We start from the raw sequence: 19,145 nt of genomic DNA, 5'->3' as shown, positions 1-19,145 counted from the left end.
GGGCAGGGCCCTCATAACAGCTTGTTATTTGGGCCTTTCCGTCAGTGAAACACAGCACTAATTGGACCCAGGCTTCTAGGCGGCTCCTGTAAAACATTGTGCAATGTGAACATGAAAGTGAACAATGGAGAGATGCTTATTGCTGAGGCCACCGGGGCTCCCATTTTGGCTGAACAAAGTGGCTGTCTCAGCCTCGGCTGCTGCCTGTGGCCACAGGCTCTTCTCTCTTTGGAGTTTTCTGTATCTGCCACATAACCTTTGAACTTGAGAGAACTCATGAGAGCCTATACCATCTATGAAAGGGAAAGGAGAGTTTCTACACAGTGCCGAATGTCTTTGAGGGCTGTGTCCTTGGTGACAGTGGCATGGCCCTCATCTTCAGTGTGGTGAGGAAGGTGAGAGGTTCAGGCTAGGAGCTGACAGGGATGTTGTGATACTCAGCACCCCTGGTACTTGGCCCTTCCTTCCCAACCAGATCCAGTGATGTCAGGATGGCCTCAGAGATGCTGGGCCTGGGTGAAGGCAGCTCCAGGGCTATCTCAATGGTAGATGGAAACAGGCTTACCCCTTTCTTTCTCCTCCACAGCATCGGCGGGACTGGAGGGTGGTCAGCCAAGGGCTGTGAGCTACTGTCAAGGAACCGGACCCATGTCACATGCCAGTGTAGCCACTTGGCCAGCTGTGCCGTGCTCATGGACATTTCCAGGCGTGAGGTGGGCATTTTACCACTACCCACCCCCTCGGCAAACCTGCATACTAATCCCTATGGCAACTGGAAATCTAGTCCCCAGCCCATCCTCTCAAGGCCCCCATATTCCTTGTGTTGTGCAAACCAAATGTGTCCATTGAAAGCAGTGTTCTACCAACTGCTTGAAGAGGTCTATGAGGAAAGCTTGAAGAGGTTTTAGGGGCCAGTGAGATGGCCCAGTGGGTAAAGGTGCCTGATGACCTGAGTTCCACCCCTAGGGCCCACATTGTAGAAAGAAAGAACCAACTCTTGCAAATTGTCCTCAGACCTCCACACATGCACTATGGCATGCATTTGTGCACACAAACACAAACATACATAAACAAGTGCAATTTTTAAAAGGGAAGGTCAGAACTGGATATGGCTCTTGTAAGTCCAACACCTACGAGGGTAAGCAGAGGATCGCTACGAGTTCAAGGTCAACCAGCTACAGAGTGAGACCCTGTCTAAACAAGTAAACAGAAAGTTGTCAAAGAGTCCAGGTTATAAAGGTACTAGCCCTAAAGGTGTTAGATGGTGTTTCAGGGTTTCTGTTGCTGTGATAAAACAGCATAATCAAATGAACTTGGGGAGGTAAGGGTTTATTTTATTTGGCTTATACTTCCACATCACAGTCTATCATCAAAGGAAGTCAGGACAGGTACTCAAGGCAGGAACTTGGGGGCAGGAGCTGAAGAGGCCATGGAGGGGAGCTGCTTACTGACTTGCTCAGCCTGCTTTCTTATAGAACCCAGGACCCACCAGCCTGGGGTGACACCACCAACAGTGAGCTGGGACCTTTCACATAAATCATTAATGAAGACAATGCCCCCACAGACATGCCTACAGGCCAATCTTAGGGAGGCATTTATTGAATTAAGAGTTTCTCTTCCCAGATCTGTCTAGGTTTTTTGTCAGCTTGACAAAAATCAACTAGCATAGTGGTAAAACCTAGCCCCAGGCTCAGAAGTTTCTAGAACATTACCTTCTCTCAGGGCAGGGTCCCCCAGCCATGCTGGATCATGCTGCTTCTATACCCACTTTGAATGTCTCTCAGGCCACACACTGCCCCCGAGGACAAAGATGTGAGGAGAGGGAAGCCAGTGACAGGGAGATGCTACTTCCGTCTCATTGAGAATGTGAGCTGGCCATCGTGGTGTGATTGCTGCTTGGCATAGTAGGCTCTGAGCAGCCATGGCACACAGCTCTGTTACTACCTTCTGGAAGGTACGGGATAACCTGTACCCAAAATGTCCAAACTGCCCAGGATTCTATAGTCACACTAAGCACATGCCTGGAGACTGACAGTGGCCAATCACATGTGTATTTTACCTGGAGTTTTAAAGCTATGTTAGTCACCCTCAGTTGCAAGAGGCTGTATGTTGAGGGTGAGAAGGAAGTGCCAGCCGCAGGATTCTGCTGCCAAACATGACTGTCTAGGCTCCACGTGACCAGAGCTGAAATTCCAGCCTGTCTAGTCGGGACACCAAGGGAAGCTTAGACTCTCACACCTTGTACCCACTCTCCTCATGGGTTCCGTCTAAGGACCACATGAAATAACACAGCCATGGATAGGTGAAGAGCCCCTCGCATGCATTAAACAGCAGTGAATGGTGCTGTGTCACAAGTTACTCAGTCTCCTTGTAGGGTGCCTGCTGAGTAGGGAGGCAGTGCCACTGGAGACACATGGGATTTGCATAAACTGAGTCCCCTTGGCAGGTCTCCAGCTTAGGATTTGGAATGACTGTCTCAGTCATTCCTGACAGCGGGTTTTATGTAGGAGGGTGTTTGTTTGTTTGTTTGTTTTTCATGTTTTTGAGGAAGGGTTCTCATTATGTAGACTGAATTAGCCTCTTGAGCACTGAGATTAAATGTGTATGCCACACTGGCTAAAATATATAACACATGGGCTGGTAGCATTAGTACATCCCTCTGTTGGACTGCTGTTGCCACCACTCATCCATCCTCAGAGATTGCTTATGATCCCAAACTGGTCCCCTGGTCTCCTGCCAGCCTTTGATATCTAATGCCCATCACAGTATTTTGTCTGTGTTGTTCAAGCATCCATCAGAGCCCACTCCTCACTTCTCTTTAACCCACCTGCAGCATGGGGAGGTTCTGCCCCTGAAGATCATCACCTATGCCGCCCTGTCCTTGTCCCTGGTGGCCCTCCTGGTGGCCTTCATCCTGCTCTCCCTTGTCCGGACACTACGCTCCAACCTGCACAGCATCCACAAGAACCTCATTGTGGCGCTTTTCTTCTCCCAGCTCATCTTCATGGTCGGGATCAACCAGACTGAGAACCCGGTGAGAATACTCTCCTAAGCCTGCCACAGGCTTCCCTAAGTGATGTCACCCGGGCATGCTGTCACCTGGGTGTGCTCTCAGTCATCCTGGAGCATTGGAAGAGCCCTACCTGCCTTGTGTCAGGGAGTCTCTGGGGAAGCCGAGGCTTTATGACCCATGGAGCTGTCCCTCTAAGGGCACGGTAGGGTCCTCCAAAGATGACATATACAGTGAGTCTCACCCTCTTGACATAGGCATTAGTGATTTCATAGGTGCTGTTCTGGTTCTGTTTCTTGCTACGAGAAAACACCCTGACAAAAAGCAACTTAAGGGAGATGGGGTTTATTTGGTTCATGATTCCAGGTCATAATCAGTCATTATGAGGAAGCCAAAGCAGGAACTCAAGGCTGCTAGTTACTTCATATGCAAGCAGGTTTAGTGCTCAGCTAGCTTTCTCTACTGTTATACAATCCAAGGCCCCCTGCCTAGAGAAAGATGCCACCCACTGTGGGCTAGGTTTTCTCCCATCTATTAAAAGTCAAGATAATCACGCCCCCAGACATGCCCGTAGTTCTACCTGACCTTGACAGTCCTTCATTGAGATGGCTTTCCTAGGTGAGTCTAGCGTGTGTCAAGTTGACAATTAGAATTAACCATCAAGGCTTTGTAGTCATATGCTAAATCCCAGAGTCCTGTGGGCTACAGTAGCTTTAGTGGATAGTGGTGCACGGGTTCCCCACCCCTCTGTTTTCTCCATGCCTATGACAGTCCTGGACTTTGCTTGAGGAACAACAAATGCATAGAGCAAGGAAGTGGTTTCTAGATGTATAGGACCAAGGAAGAGAAAGGAACCAGCTGGGAGAGCAGTAGGGGAAGAGGAGGAGAAGAGAGGAAAATTGGGGAACCTCCAGTGTAGGATTAAATGCATGGATACTGAGTGTCGGGTAGGTTTGTTGAATGTTGCATTGGATCCTGGCGGATTGTATGAGCCTGAGAGGTGTTGCAGAACCTCACAGGGGTCCTAGCTGCTCATGCGGGTTCATGCACTTCATGCTCATCAGGTCATCAGGGTAGAGTAGTGTCCCCAGACTGGAGCGCCTCCCCGTGTTAGCATGCAGAAGCTAAGTGTTACAGAGGAAGGACATGGAAAACAATGAGAATCCTTCCCTGCACCTATACAGCTGGGTCTGTGACCCGCAAGCTCCCAGGGTTCATCAGCAAGGCCTGTCCAGGCACAGCTACCTGACACATACTCGTCTCTGACACAGGTGATTGGTGGAGTTTGCCACTGATGTAAAGATAGCCCACAGGAGGGATATTTGTAAGGAGCACAAAGACCGACAGTCATGAGATGTGACAGAGAGTGCCAGCCTAGACAAATCCAAGCATCTCTGATTATGAGGCTGAAGACAAATGATTGTATCAGAGACAGAGGGCAGCTATGCCATGATCACGAGTCCACACACCGGGACAGTAGATGCCTGCTATTCTATGTCTCTAGTAAAACAAACTCAAAATAAACCTATAGAAGACGCAAGTTTGAGAAAAATTTCTAGGAATCTTAATGAAGGAAAAATGTTAATGGAAACATCATGTCTGACCTTGCAGACAAGGTAAGATGGTGCAGTGGGGGCCAAGCCTGATGACCTGAGTTCCATCCCCAGGATCCACATGGTGGAAGGATCAAGCACACTCCCATCCATTGTCCTTTGACTTCCACACATGTACCAGTGGCATGCATGCTCGACATACATATGCACACTCAAAATAAATAACTAATTAAAAATAATATTGCACAGGGTATGGTAAAATCAAAATAAGGAGTTGAAATCACATTGATGATGCTAGAAAAAAGGTAGTGGGGGCTGGAGAGATGGCTCAGGGGTTAAGAGCTCTTCCAGAGGACCTGGATTCCATCCTCAACAGCCACTGGTGGCTCATAACCATCTGTACCTCCAGTTCCAGGGATCCAACGCCCTCTTCGGGCCTCCATTAGCACTGCACACACATGGTGCACAAACATGCAGACAAAACACCCATATACATAAAAATAAACATTTTTTAAAGGAAGCCTGAGATCCAGGGAACTAAGGGGCTTTAGCAAAGGAACACTGGGACCATGAAGAAGTTTGTGGAGGGGAGAATAAGGCAGAAACCAAGTGGAAAGGAAGGTAATAAGAAGATAAATAGGCATAAGGTGTTATTTGAAAAGGACAATTTCTAACGTGAAAAAAAGCACAAATAACAAACACTGACACTGAGAAAGGAAGTAAGAAGGCAGCTTGAACAGTTTGGGCCAACACCATTGAACCCTAGCTGAGTGGTCGCATTCTCACCTAAGATAAGCTGGCACTGGGAAGGCATCAGTACCTATATGTAGATGATGGAACCCAGCTGGGTTTATCTTAGGACAGTCATGAAGGAGATTTGACAGCATGTAAACCTATAAATGTCATTCTTGTCGCCACAATGATCCAAGTTTCCTTTCACTGTTCGGACACAGGGGCTAATGTAGCCCAGGTGGGCTTGAGTTGGCCGAGGCCCAGCATAAACTTGAAGTCCAGACTCTGGCTTCCACCCTTGGAGTGTTTGGAAATGTAGACCCGCATACACGCACTACCTGATTTTGGCAGTGTTGGGGGTTGAACAAACCTAGGGCCTCTGGTATGAGGTCTTCTAACCACTATATTTAAGGATAAAATATTTTTCTTAATGCAGAAAAAATTGATAATTTTTACACTCTTTCATGAGTAGAAAGAAGGGGGCAGGATAAAATCCTCTTTGAACAAACTAGAAAAGGAAACTCCTTAACCTAGGACAAGGACTGGCACACAAACACACTAGCATAGCAGGGAACAGTGGACAGTCTTGGCTGTGGTTCCTAATGGCAGGAACCTGCCTTAACTACAATCTTTTATTCACTAAGGTGTGGGAGGAGGGCCTCAACGGGGCTGCATGTAGAGAGAATAAAAACTCTTAACAGATGGCCTGACTGGCATGTTGGAGTCCACAGAAAATTCTGAAAGAACCTGCCGATAAAACCTGTGCACAATTCAGGGAGTTCAGCAACCTGGGTGTAAAGACAACTGCACTCCTGTTCACTGGCCATAGCATCTAGATGTAAGGAGCAGAGGAGAGGCCAGGCCAGGGCATCCCTTTGAGAGCATATTAAATCTGTCTGGGAACGAATGGAGAGCTGCTGTGACTGAGCTACATGGAGTGGGGCTGGGGAGCTTTTATAGTTCATTGGTGGTTGTGGCATTTGTCCTCTAGGTGATAGGGGTTCTGGGAGGGACAGACTGGTGTCCAGAGATCATGTCTTAGGAAAAAAAGGAGCAGCCCTGAGGAGGCAGCACAGGTCACTGCTGCTGACAGTGTCAAAGTCTTTGATGGCTTGATGGAAGGCGAAATTGTAGAACACAATGGGGTTGTGACTTTGAGTGGTCCCAGCCAGCCAGTGGTGGTTTTCCATATTTCCATGTAAGAATTTCAAAAAATAGGTGAGGTCTAGCCCGCTTGTTGGGAATTTGGGGAGGGACAGTAATTACAGGTCAGCTCTGCTCCTATGAGGGCTATGCCAGAAGCTCACTTACAGAGTTAACCCATTAACCTCCTGAATCTGAGAGGCAGATGTGTCAGGAAAGACAGTCTTGACAAATGGAATCACCCACAGGACCACTCAGGTGGAGGTGGTAGAGTTGGAATAGGTAGTTGGCTCTTGGTGTCATCTCCCTGTAGACGCCAAGGAGGCCTTTACTATGTAGACTTTTAACTACCAGAGGTGAGAGCTACCATTAACCCATTCATTCTAAGTGTGTTGCCTGCCCTGGACTTGTTACAGTGTGCACTCTGTGTATGCTGTTTCACACCTGTGACTGAACAGTGGCTGACAGCCTGGAGTGTTAGGAGCTCCGCAGACCTTCACTTGGGCATGCAGATGGTCAGGGGTTTCCCTGACCTAGACACCATCATGCTTGCAGCAGCCTCTGGTGCAGGATGGTCCCTATGCAGTGGTCACCTGTTCCTTCAGCCTCACCCTGGCCTCCCAGGGGTGGGTACTATAGCTGCATTCTGTTTCCACGTGGACTTGTCTCAGGTCCCATGGATACCAACCCAAAAGATGAGGTCACATCTGCACATGGTACCTCCTCCTGCATATGTCACAGCGTCCCTGGGTTGTGTGATAGCAATGTAAGGCAAGTACTGTGTGACTAGTTGTTGGGCCGCACTGTTTAGAGGAGGGTGAAGGGAGACCAGAATGATGCATACTTAGTACCGGTGTGGTTCTTTTTACTTTACCCTAAATGCTTGTCATCCTTGGATGCAGATAGAGCCCTTGGGCATAAAAATGCAACTATACATCCAATCTACGATGATTCAGAAATACCTCCCACCCCTACCTGTTGGCTGGCAAGGAACTGAGTGAGGGAGCTGTATCACACCCTGAAGTGCCATGGCAACCAGTCAGAGCTCTGTGGTCCAACACAGGCCTGGTAGTTGGGGTCAGGACAGAGGCCAGGGCAGGAAGGGGGAGGGGCTGGTAGTTTTAAGGGCTCTGGGGTAGAGGAGGGTAGATGCAGCTGCTGGGAATGATATAAGTAGGTGGCAGCTGGACACAGCTACTCGGGATGCAAAGCATAGAGCCCAGGAATGGAGACTTGCTCTCCAAGCCCGGCTCTGGGATAGAAGGGGAAGATGGCTGCCAAGCTGGAGTTCCCCAGCAAACACAGAGACTTTCCTGAGTGGCCAGACCCCTCAGGAAAGAAGGCAGACGCTGCCACCTCCTAGGCACAGTTTTCAGGGCTGTCCTTAACCCAGCCCCATTGATGAACTTGATGGCTTTCCTGCAGGCTCACAGAAGCACAGGGTTGGGTCAAGGACAAGGATCAAACCTCCCTGCCACTTCCTGAGCCAGACATTGTTCCTCCCAGGCATGGACACAGGAGGCCTAACTTCCTCCACGTGCATAGCCTGGGTGAAGGCTCAGTAAGACTCATTTGGGGTCCTGTAAGTGTGCTTCTCCAAGGTCTAGGTAGAGGCAAGTACAGTCAATGGCTGCAGGCCACCTCCCTGCAACTAAGCATGGCCTCTGGAGCACAGAGAGGCCACCACTCATGTCTGACTCGGCGCCTGCCTGGGACGAAAGCTTTCCGGGCACCAGTGAGCACACACCAGGGAAATGCATTCTGGGAAGGTGTGCTGTGGCAGGGGCTTGGCAGTGTGCCTGCATTTTATCTAAACTCACAGTCCTATCTCTGGGCGAGGCTGTTTATCTCCCAGAAGCCTGACAAGCTGAAATGATTTAGTGTGTGTTTGCTCTGTTCTGGAAAATCGAGTTTAGTGTAGACGTGTGAACACCCAACCTCGCCAGGTCCTACTGTCAATTTCTAGCCCTTCTTTCAAACAGTGATTTGTTTTGTTTTGAGGGTTTACTTTTGCGCCATTTAAAAAAAAAAAAAGCAGCCAAACTTCTCACCCTCACCCTCCAATTGAACCTGCTGAAATTCCCACTCAGGAAATGGCATATGGTGTGGTGTTAATCCAGCTCAAGCTCGCCCCTTGAGGCTGGCATTCTGTTGCCAGCAGAGGGCATGGCCCAGATGTAGCACTGTTTTGTCTTCAACTTTGCAGTGTAGGTGACAAGTGTTCATGTTCACATAATTCCATTGTACTGTTTCAGTGTCATTTCCGGAGAGCACCTGGCCTTTGGAGGTTGACCTGGCAGCAGATGGTTCTGTCATGGACCCCTCCAGTCTGTGTTCTATTGACCTCCCTCAGTGCAGTGACCTGGTATTTGAACATAGCCACATCTAGAAGGAGGTTGAGTGGTGGCTCTCCTCCTCCTCCTCCTCTTCCCAAAGAAGACACTGAGGCTGGCTGATAGTCAAGGGCAGAGCATAGGACTGTACCTGCCAGTGTGGGTCCCATCTGTGTGGTCAGCAGTGGGCTTTGATAAGGTTGTGGACATCTGTGGGGCTTGTGACCAGAGTGGAATCCTGCTGTGAGTTTGGCCCAGCTGTGTGAGGGTCAGTTGTGGCTGTGGTTAGGGTTGTGGCTCGAGGTAGGGCTAGCTTGTCCAGGTGGCCAACTTGAATAGAGCCATATTCATCTCCTTCCTGTAGGGAGTAACCCTAGCCCCGCCCAATGGACCTGGGGCAGGTACCAGGTGGACCTGGGGACTCGCCCATAAGGGCGGGGTGAAGGAAAGCCGGGATGACGTAAGAGGGGCTTCTTAAAAGGCTGCACGTGGGGACCGCGCGCTCTCTTTGTTCTGGCTGCTCTGGCTGGGTTCTTAACCTAGCTCTGGCCTGTGTTTCACCCGGCTGTGCTTGGAAATAAAGAGACTTTAATCCAATACCTTCCTTTCCCTTCCCCCTCATTTTTCACCCTGTCCTCCTTAACTTCCTGTTGGGAACTTGCTATCGCCTTCCAGCCGCCTGGCCTGGAAGCCCGGTCTAGGGCAGGTCCTCTGGAAAGACCCACAAGCAGCTGCCCGGACCACATCTTCAGGTCCCATTGCCAACCACCTGAGCTGGGTGTATACTAAAGCCCCCTAGGCTGAAGTGTGGGAGCCCAGCATCCCTGGTCCTTCCTCTCACTGTCTTCTTCCTGGTACTGCTGGGTCTTCTGTACCCAGACAGGAAGAGCTGGCTTCCCCAGCAGACTCACTACTGAAGGTATGCCATCCTTCAGCCAGCCAGTATATTGAAGTTTCATTTGTAGCATTTGGCCTTTGGCCTGACACACAACCCTGTCCAGGTAAAGGCACACAGGTGGGACAGTCCCCTTCTTCCCTGGTCTTGGATTAGCAGAAAAAAAAATCAAGACATTGTTCCTACTGGACAGAGAGGGCCCTGGAGGAAGTGGCCCCCAGCCCCTGGCTATACCCATTGGCTGTAGAAACCATGAGGTGACAGTTCTGGGAGCACAGGCCGAGGTCCCAGCTTGGGACTTTTCAGCCTGAGTGAATACAACTCCATAGTGTTTTCATTAAGCCTGGAGTCAGTATTTGAAGATTAGAATCAGCTCTCAAAAAATACATTATTTCCAGGCTCTCAGGAAGACTAGTGCTTGTGTCTTGTGACCCCAGCCTGAGGAGGGGCTCTTGGGTGGCTCTCCCATGCCTTCTTCTACCATCTATATCAGGAGAGATGCAGTGTCCGCTTTGTTCAGCTGAATCACACGGGAGAGGAGCTCTGCTGCCCTTTGGAGACACTAGAGCCCCTGCCATTGCAGAATAGCCTGATTTGGTCACTTGAAGGTCACCCCTAGGTTTGGACTCCGTCTGCAGTTTCAGAGGGTGCTTGCCAGCCTGCCCCTTAGCCATCCCAGGGCCCTGGAACTGTCTGCTGAGCTTGCCCTTCTCCACCCAGTTTCTCTGCACAGTGGTCGCCATCCTCCTGCATTATGTCTCCATGAGCACCTTTGCCTGGACCCTGGTGGAGAACTTGCATGTCTACCGCATGCTCACAGAAGTGCGAAACATCGACACTGGGCCCATGAGGTTCTACCATGTGGTGGGCTGGGGCATCCCTGCCATTGTCACAGGTAAGGACACAGGGCAGCTCTCTCAGGTGACCTGTGTTAAAATACAGATTTCCCCTGAACCATCTGTCCTCATTTTCTCCTGGCCCTCTGTATTTAGCTGTGGATAGAAGAGTAGCTACTCCCAGCCCATAGGAGATGGGTCTCTCTGGTCAGGTGTGAGCTGCTGGGCCAGGGTACTTGGGGTTCTTTGTGCAGTGCTCAGTTGGTCACAGGACGAGTAGGTGTGAGTGAAGAGGTGGGAAATAGATCACTAAGGGTGGGCCAGTGAGTGTGCAGACGGATGGAAGGGCATGACTGTGATCAGTCAACATAACAACTGGATGACTCCCAGCTATTGACTGTCTTATACATACCTCCTTGTCACACCTTTTCTTTCTTTCTTTGGTTTTCGACACAGGGTTTCTCTGTGTAGCCCTGGCTGTCCCAGAACTCGCTCTGTAGACCAGACTAGCCTTGAACTCAGACATCTGCCTGTCTTTGCCTCTCCAGTTGTCTTTACCTCTCTAGTTGTGAGATTGAAGGCATGTTCCTGGCCTACACTTTTCAATAACTATAGAAAGCCAACATTTGCCTCCTGTTGAGGAAGACCCACACTTCCATTCTCAACAGGAGGCATGAACTCCCTTCCCGGCAGACCCTGGTGGGCATTCCAGGCATCTGGGCATGGTCTCCAAAGCCCCTAACGTAACTCATTAGGTTCTAATGTAACTCATCCTTACTCTAAGGGACCCTGAGTGACTTTCATACTTTCAGACATGTGGGTGGCAGAGGGAGGGTGGCAGGCACCTCGTGTTGCTTGATGGAGGTGGTCTCTCTTACAAGGTCAGATGTCATTATGAGAATACTGGCATGAGGGATGCCTAGAAAATGATGTCTGTGCCTCAGTGTAAAAGCCATCTTGAGGTGTCAGTGTGAGGCCTCCCCAGCAGCCTGTTGAGTTCTGAATGGGAAATGCCACTGGTTCCTGAGGGTTTGCAATCCAGAACTAAGCAGTTCACAGTTTATTTCAAAGTTTATTTATTTTTTAAAACATACATCTTTTAAAAGGTCATAAGATTATGCCCAAGGACCTTCAGGCAAATAAAGTTATTAGCTACAGGCAGTGGCTGCCTCCTGGTCACAGAGAGTAGCCAGCCCCTGACTTAATTTAAGGAGTTTAGAAGTATTTCTCTCTGTCTCCTTGATCTCTGATAAGGGTAGTTTGAGATCTCTGGACGACTCTGCCTATCTGGCTTCAGCTCTCCTCCCGGGTAGGTGGGTGACCAGCCAGGTCTGTGGCTCTCACTCTTCTCTGTGTCTCCAACTCACACAGGACTGGCTGTTGGCTTGGATCCTCAGGGATATGGGAACCCTGACTTCTGCTGGCTGTCCCTTCAAGACAGCCTGATCTGGAGCTTCGCTGGGCCTGTAGGAATGGTTATAATCGTGAGTATTATGAGTTCCCAGACATGCCACTCAGGACACAGGAGCCCATGTGCTCCAGGGTAGGCTGGCTATGGTCAGCAGTTCCTCAGGGTGGCCAGGGTTAGCAGGAAGGATGTACCTCATAGTAAGTCAGCAGAGTTCTCAGGCTGCTCTGGGACCCCATCTTTAGACCCCCAGGTTCTGGGGCCCATTTCATGCCCACTGGAAGACCTTCACGCACAGGCAGCCTAGAGTGGCAGCCTGAGGCCTACTATAGCATGGCCTGGTTTAACTTGCCCGTGGCCAAGGCCTCTCATCCCACCACACCTCCAGATATGGATGACAATAATCAGAAGTGTTTGGCTGGTGAGGCTCACCCTGGAGACAGCAGAAGAGCCTGAAGCTGCTATTCTTGTTTCCTAGATCAACACGGTCATCTTTGTCCTGTCTGCAAAGGTCGCCTGCCAAAGAAAGCGCCATTATTATGAGAGAAAGGGGGTCGTGTAAGTTGTGGCTGGATTCGGCTTGTGGGTGGGATGTAACACTGAGCCAACCCCACCAGGCCTTTCAGCTGGGGCCTGAGAACCCTCAGAGGTAGAGGGTACATGTTGGGTCAAGTCCCATATGAAAGTACCCATCACCCAGCCTGGCCTGTTAACCACATTACCCACCCCAGGGAGTCAGCCAGAGGATGAGGGTGAGCACTGAACCTCCAGGGATGTGGCTAGCATGGATGTGAGAGACGCATGGTGATTAGCCCAGCAGGAAGGCACGGACAGTGGGTTCAGGCCCTGAGATAGGCTAGGCCATAAGAACTGGAGGAAGAGGAGGGACATGGGTAGATAGGGTCCTGAATTCAGAATCGGACTCTTGTTCAGTATTGGGTGGCATCTGGCAAGTGGGCTGGGAATGGAGCTTTTTGTTTGGTTGTGGTGGTGATCCTGGGGCCTCAGGAGTGTTAGAAACCCCCTGATGTGTAGCCTAGGAGGGGACATGCTGAGTTTTCGTTAGTGGGTGTGTTGGGGAGACGCTCATCATACTACATAGAATTAACATAGTATCCAAGAAGCAGGGTGAGAAGAGAGTGACCATAAGGGACAAAGGAGGGTGCCAGGCCCCCCAGCCTGAAGAGGGAGCTGAGTCTAACATGAAGAGGGAATGAATAGAGTCCTGGCCCAGAGGCTGCAACTTATCCTGAGTCACTTCACCTCCAGGTCCCACTCTGGCCCTAAGTCACACGGCCACAAAGCTCTTCCACGACTCTCTAAAGTAGATGTGCAGTTGTCATCTGCTTTGACTAATGGGGTGACTGAGTCACATGGTAGTGGAGGCTGGTATATGACTCTGTCTCTCTGGCCTTAGCCACTTTGCTCTGCACCACTAGAGAAGCTAGCATGGTCTTGCACAGCAGCCATGGGACCTGAGTCACGTTAAGCGATGTTGCAGGCAGTGGCTTGTTTCGGCATTCGTTTTAATTGTGTTATCTTCTTAAGCCAACACCTCTACCAAAATAACTTCTGTCTGCCTTGTCCATGGTGGAAGCTACGCTTGGGGTGGGGCTGTGGGTGGATGGACAGACAGACACACATATGGTGGTGGTCTGAATGAACCTGAGGGAGGGCAGGAAGGACCTGCTCTCAAGCTGCCCTTCCACAGCTCCCTGCTGAGGACTGCCTTCCTCCTGTTGTTGCTCGTCAGCGCCACCTGGCTGCTGGGACTACTGGCTGTAAACAGTGACACTCTGAGTTTCCACTACCTCTTTGCTGCCTTCAGCTGCTTGCAGGTAGGCGCCAGCAGTTACCTACTGGGGTCACTCTGTGACCTCTGTCCTGGGGCAGCTCTAGTGAGAAGGAGGTGGCGGAGAGCCTTAGTATGTGCACTTGCAGAGGTTGTCCCAGCCCTTCCCAGCCCTGCCTCCGGGCCCTGAGTCTGTCAGGACATTGCCGTGGCTTGGGCAGGACAAAGCTTGTTCCCGCCTCCCCCCATCTCCACTGCTGCAGGCTGGCCCAAAGCCCACTGGTGTTCTCAGGAAATAGGGGAAACCCTTTATGTTTCACACCAAGTGCTGCCTAGCAAGTTTATGGCATAATGTTGAGGACCCCTGATGGCCCATAAGGCTGTGGACTGTGTTGCCCTAGCTAGGTATCTTAGCTGCTGAGGCTCCCCTGAGAAGAAAGCAGTAGCTCTACGTGGAGGGGAGGCCTCGTGGGCCTTGGGGCATCTCCTGGGTCGTGCCAGCCATGCTGCTCTGAACTAGGCTTTTCTCCATGGACAGCCAGGTGCCTGATGCAGCAGCATCAGGACCTTGAGAGTCACCCTGACCTGATGCCCATCTCCCTCCAGGGCATCTTTGTCCTCCTGTTCCACTGCGTGACCCACAGGGAGGTGCGGAAGCACCTAAGGGCAGTGCTTGCTGGGAAGAAGCTGCATCTAGATGACTCATCTGCCACAAGGGCCACCCTACTAACGGTAAGAGGTGCCAGAGACCCCCCTCCAGGCCTGGGAGCCGGTAACACTGTTCATAGTAGGGTTGGGAGCTGTAAAGACCAAACAAACCATGCTCTGGTCTGTAGGCTTCATATATTGGAGCTGTTCACACACCACAGGGCAGAATTGTCCTGGCAGTTTCTCTGTCCAACTGTAGCCCCACTTGCAAGGTCCTTGGAGAGGCCAGGACAGATATCCATAGGACAACCAGAAGCAATGTCCATAGGGAGTGAGATGTTCCCGCTGTGTGGGCCAGGGAATATTCTCACTTTTGACACGAGGCTCCAGTTTGCAGCCCTGTCTCCTCCTCTCCCATGCTGGCAGGGCCAGTCAGAGTGCTGTCCTGGGGGCTGCTTGAGGGAAGTACCAACCTCTGTAGCTTCTGCTCACCAATGGCCTCCCACCCTTTCCCCCCTAGCGCTCCCTCAACTGCAACAACACTTACAGCGAAGGACCAGACATGCTCCGCACGGCCCTGGGCGAGTCCACAGCCTCTCTGGACAGTACCACCAGGTCAGGCCTCTGTACCCACTATTTTCTCAGGGTAAACAACACCCTAGCTGTGAGCTTTGCTGTTCCAGATGCCTAGTCTGCCTGCCCCCATACACTAGCAAGGCTGTTTTTGTCAGTTACTGCTGTTGCTACAGCACAAATGGGGTGGCTTTAGAGAAACTTTCAGAGCCTCCTGTGGCTTTCCATAGTACATGCTCTGGAACATTGACAGCCCATTGCTATCACTCAGGGATAGTGCTGAGCCTACCCCACTTCTACCCCGTCTAGGAATGAAGGGGTCCAGAAGCTCAGTGTGTCCTCTGGCCCAGCACGTGGTAGCCATGGAGAACCAGATACATCCTTCATCCCTAGGAACTCCAAGAAACCTCATGGTATGGCTTCCCCTGCAGGCTCCAGAACCCCTGCACCTTTCTTGCCTCCCTCTCCTTTCTTGACCCTCCATGGCCGAGGTACTGGACTGCCTTGGATTTCAGGGCTTTGTGAGGATGGGGGCCACCAGCTCTCCCCATCCTGGAAGAGCATCCTGGTGGCCTCATGCTCAGCTGGAGTCAGGGCCTGAGATCCCTACTGTACCCTTCCCCTGCAGGCCCTGACTCTGACTCTGACAGTGAACTGTCCCTGGATGAGCACAGTAGTTCCTATGCCTCTTCACACTCATCAGACAGTGAGGACGATGGCGGTGATGCTGAAGACAAATGGAATCCAGCTGGAGGCCCCGTCCACAGCACCCCAAAAGGTGAGCAGTGGGGACACAGCAGGCCAGAATGAACTGTCAACAGTGGGCTATGGGCATGCCTCAAGCTCAGATTGGAACAGAAACCCCACAAGTTGCCCACACCATGTGATGGGAAGGGACAGGAATTTGGGCGCTTACACAGACTATCATTGTGGAGGGCTGGACAAGCATGCAAAGAGCAGCCAGATGTGGCTCCCAGTGTTGGGAGTAGCAGTGGGGGTCACATACCAGGGTCCGCAACATCAAGATGCGTTCTCAGTGTCTCCATCTTTAGCATATGACCCCGCTAGTCCAGCAGGCCAGAATGAGGTCAAGGCAACTCTCAGGGTCTACCCGGCCTACGTATTACAGGGGTGTGGCTGTAAGTCTAACTTAGTGTCTTTCTTATCTCAGGAGATGCTCTAGCCAACCATGTCCCAGCTAGTTGGCCTGATGAAAGCCTGGCTGGAAGTGACAGTGAGGAGCTGGACACTGAGCCCCACCTGAAGGTGGAGACCAAAGTCAGCGTGGAACTACATCGACAAGCACAGGGCAATCACTGTGGCGACCGCCCCCCTGACCTGGAAAGTGGGGTCCTTGCCAAGCCAGTGGCTGTGCTTAGCAGCCAGCCCCAGGAGCAACGGAAAGGTACCTCAGGAAGGCCCTGCTGTGTTCCTGGAGCAAACCCCCATGCAGCACATGGGACAGGGGCAGGAGTTCAGCAGCTTGAGGGGGGGGCGGAGCCTGTGGAAAATTTGGGTTGGGCCTGGGCAAGCTGGCAAGAACCAGGCTAGGTACGTTCACTTGCTCAAAACCATCCATCCCCACCTGAGCCATTGCACCTGTGTCTGCCTGGACTGACTTGGTCACATCCCTCCTCCCAGGCATCCTGAAAAACAAAGTCACCTACCCACCACCACTGCCAGAGCAGCCATTGAAGTGCCGGATTCGAGAGAAGCTGGCCGACTGTGAGCAAAGTCCCTCATCCTCCCGCACGTCCTCCCTTGGCTCTGGTGACAGTGTCCGAGGCACTGACTGTGTCATTACCATCAAGACTCCAAGGAGGGAGCCTGGCCGTGAACATCTCAACGGGGTGGCCATGAATGTATGCACAGGGAGTGCTCAGGCCAACGGCTCTGACTCCGAGTAAGTAGCCTTGGATTCCAGGGCTTTGTGAGGGTGGGGATCACCAGCTTTCCCCATCCAGGACCCCTAGAGTCCCCAGGCTTCCCCTCACACCTGACTGGGAGTGTCTGCCCCTAAATGACTATGGATTCCATCCATTTACCACCGTCACTGACCCTCCACACGCCTGGCAATTCTTCCCACACACAGAGGCAGTAACGAAACTTCAATTTGAACCATCAGGAAACCATGAGGCCCAGTCAACCCTACAGACTGCCAGTCAAGCCCTCAGACCTGAAGCCTAGGACTCTGCTGCCTGTGGGGCAACAGGCCTTTGGTGTGAGGGTCCCTGAAACAGCAGCTGGCTCTACACAGAATGTCCAGATGGGAAGCCCTTGGCCCTCTCAGGAGCTCAGGGCCCACCAGACTCTGACAAGTGCCAAAGTCACAGAGATGTCTCAAGAGGGAGACATGAACTTCAGGCTAGCACAGCTCCATCCTCAGACTGCAGACAGAACCCAAACTATGCTGCTGACCTGGCCACAAGAGGCCTAGGCAGAAGCCTTAGTGCCTGAGCTGGACTTGGTGAATTACTACGTCAGGCCCTTTGGCTTGTAAGGGGTTCAGATACTGGACACAAGCCAAGACCCTATTGTCCCAGCAAGCATCTCCTTGCAGTACAAGCCTGTAGTCACCAGTCTCAGTCTCTGCAACGGTACTGTGTCTGAAATTGATGTTTAAAGTTGTAAATACGTATAAATCTGTCCTGGACTTGGAGAAGATGAGAACCTGTGTATATTTTACAATGTCCTAACTTTGCTGACACTGGAGAGCCATGAAATGGCATCTCAATGTATTGCCCAAGGAAGCTTGCACAGCTGTATTTGCATCTGGATTGAGACAACACAGCTGGTTGCTCAGTGCCCAGGTAGGGAGGGCATGGGCTCTGAAGTTGATACAGCCATCACAAACTCCTGCAGCTGCTTCCAGCCAGCAAGCTAAGGAGTGTGGGTGTTCTGCTGGCCTTCGGAGCACACAGATGTGTGCGATCAGCTCTGTAGATACAGGATGGGGCTGGCCTGTGAAGCGTGATTGCCACAGCTGACTTCACACAGGGTGAAATCCTGACCACTTGGCCATTTGCACACCCTTGTGCCAGGTTCACTCCTGATCCCGGGCTTTTCTGGAGCTTCCCAGGCAGCCCAATACTGCAGGGGGAGAATTTCTTTGTCTCTGCTCCTGGTTCCTGTAGGATCTCAGTGCTCATGTTCCTGATTCAGAGGGACCCCTGAGGTCTTCCAGGATGTCACATTCCTTCCTGCCAATGTTCTACTCTTTTAAACTCAAGCTCTCTGGGCAGAGAGGGGCTCCACCCCCAAAATCTGACCAATTACATCATTTTGCTTTAAGTGGCCAATTGTGTAGAGAAACAAAGCCACAGACCCACTTTTCAATGGTTACCAAATTCATTTTGGAAACTCATACCAAGGACTGCTGTGACCAGCCCACTGCAAGCTACCATGTGGCCAAGCCCAAGGGACTGGGGCCCAGAGTTAGTGAGACACATTTCCTTCAGCCTTCACTGTTGTTTGAATCAGGTGTACATGGGTGTACAGCTGCTCTCAAATGGGAGAAATCAAACAAGGACTCTCACACCGAGCTGCACTCTGACTGAATGCACAGCACTGCTAATGCTACATGACATGGTCTGAGGTTGCTCACTGCCACGGAGGCTGAAGGGAGGCGCCCCAAGTGGCCTCTGAGGATGGCATGGATACAAAGGGAGCTTCAGTCTCCAGGAGTTGGAGCACTGTGATTGCCACAACCCCATGCTACCCCAGAAGGTGGAGTTTTGAATTTGATCACGATCGTTACCAAAACAAAACAAAACAAGCTGTCAGTTTTAAACTGTTTTTATGACCTAAGATGATGTTATAGGTTCAACACTGGAGGTTTGTAACAGGTGTATTTATTACTGTTCAGCACTGGATGACAACACAGGTGAGACATCTATAATAAATTAAATTTTTGGATTTGTACCCATGCGTGCTGGGTGTTTCCTGTGCTCACTGACCCTGCTCCCTAAGGTGGCATGAGAGGAACTAGTGAAGACAGCCTCTAATGGGATGCAGGAAGCAGACAGGCCCATAGAGTATTGTTGTAATTTCCCATTCATGTGCAGGCCTGCCATGACACAGATGAACTTGCCCAAGTTTTCCAATTCTTCAGTCTGTCTTTATCAAACTGGAGAATTTAGGAAGATTTATTCCATGTGCATGGATGTCTGTGCCAGTACTCTTAACCACTGAGCTGTTGTCTTTCCAACCAGGGGACATTAAA

The 19,145-nt window shown here is 51.1% G+C and overlaps 1 protein-coding gene across 2 annotated transcripts in view; it reads left to right on the top strand.

The window, feature by feature from the left end:
• Celsr1 (cadherin EGF LAG seven-pass G-type receptor 1) overlaps nt 1–18,844 on the top strand; it is a 147,308-nt gene extending 128,464 nt beyond the window's left edge. For both annotated transcript variants that reach the window (XM_035440807.1, XM_027396193.2), the window contains 13 exons: nt 587–713; nt 2,834–3,034; nt 10,387–10,561; nt 11,874–11,986; nt 12,389–12,468; nt 13,622–13,748; nt 14,309–14,434; nt 14,871–14,965; nt 15,233–15,336; nt 15,552–15,701; nt 16,095–16,328; nt 16,565–16,826; nt 17,016–18,844. In XM_035440807.1, coding sequence (XP_035296698.1) covers nt 587–713; nt 2,834–3,034; nt 10,387–10,561; nt 11,874–11,986; nt 12,389–12,468; nt 13,622–13,748; nt 14,309–14,434; nt 14,871–14,965; nt 15,233–15,336; nt 15,552–15,701; nt 16,095–16,328; nt 16,565–16,826; nt 17,016–17,040 — 1,819 coding nt within the window. In that variant the 3' untranslated portion in view covers nt 17,041–18,844. The remainder of the gene's footprint in view (nt 1–586; nt 714–2,833; nt 3,035–10,386; nt 10,562–11,873; nt 11,987–12,388; nt 12,469–13,621; nt 13,749–14,308; nt 14,435–14,870; nt 14,966–15,232; nt 15,337–15,551; nt 15,702–16,094; nt 16,329–16,564; nt 16,827–17,015) is intronic.
• Nucleotides 18,845–19,145: the final 301 nt, after the last annotated feature.

This window comes from Cricetulus griseus, chromosome 2 (assembly GCF_003668045.3).
Source record: "Cricetulus griseus strain 17A/GY chromosome 2, alternate assembly CriGri-PICRH-1.0, whole genome shotgun sequence".
NCBI classification, from domain to species: Eukaryota; Metazoa; Chordata; class Mammalia; order Rodentia; family Cricetidae; genus Cricetulus; species Cricetulus griseus.
This window is presented reverse-complemented; position numbering and strand designations above follow the sequence as displayed.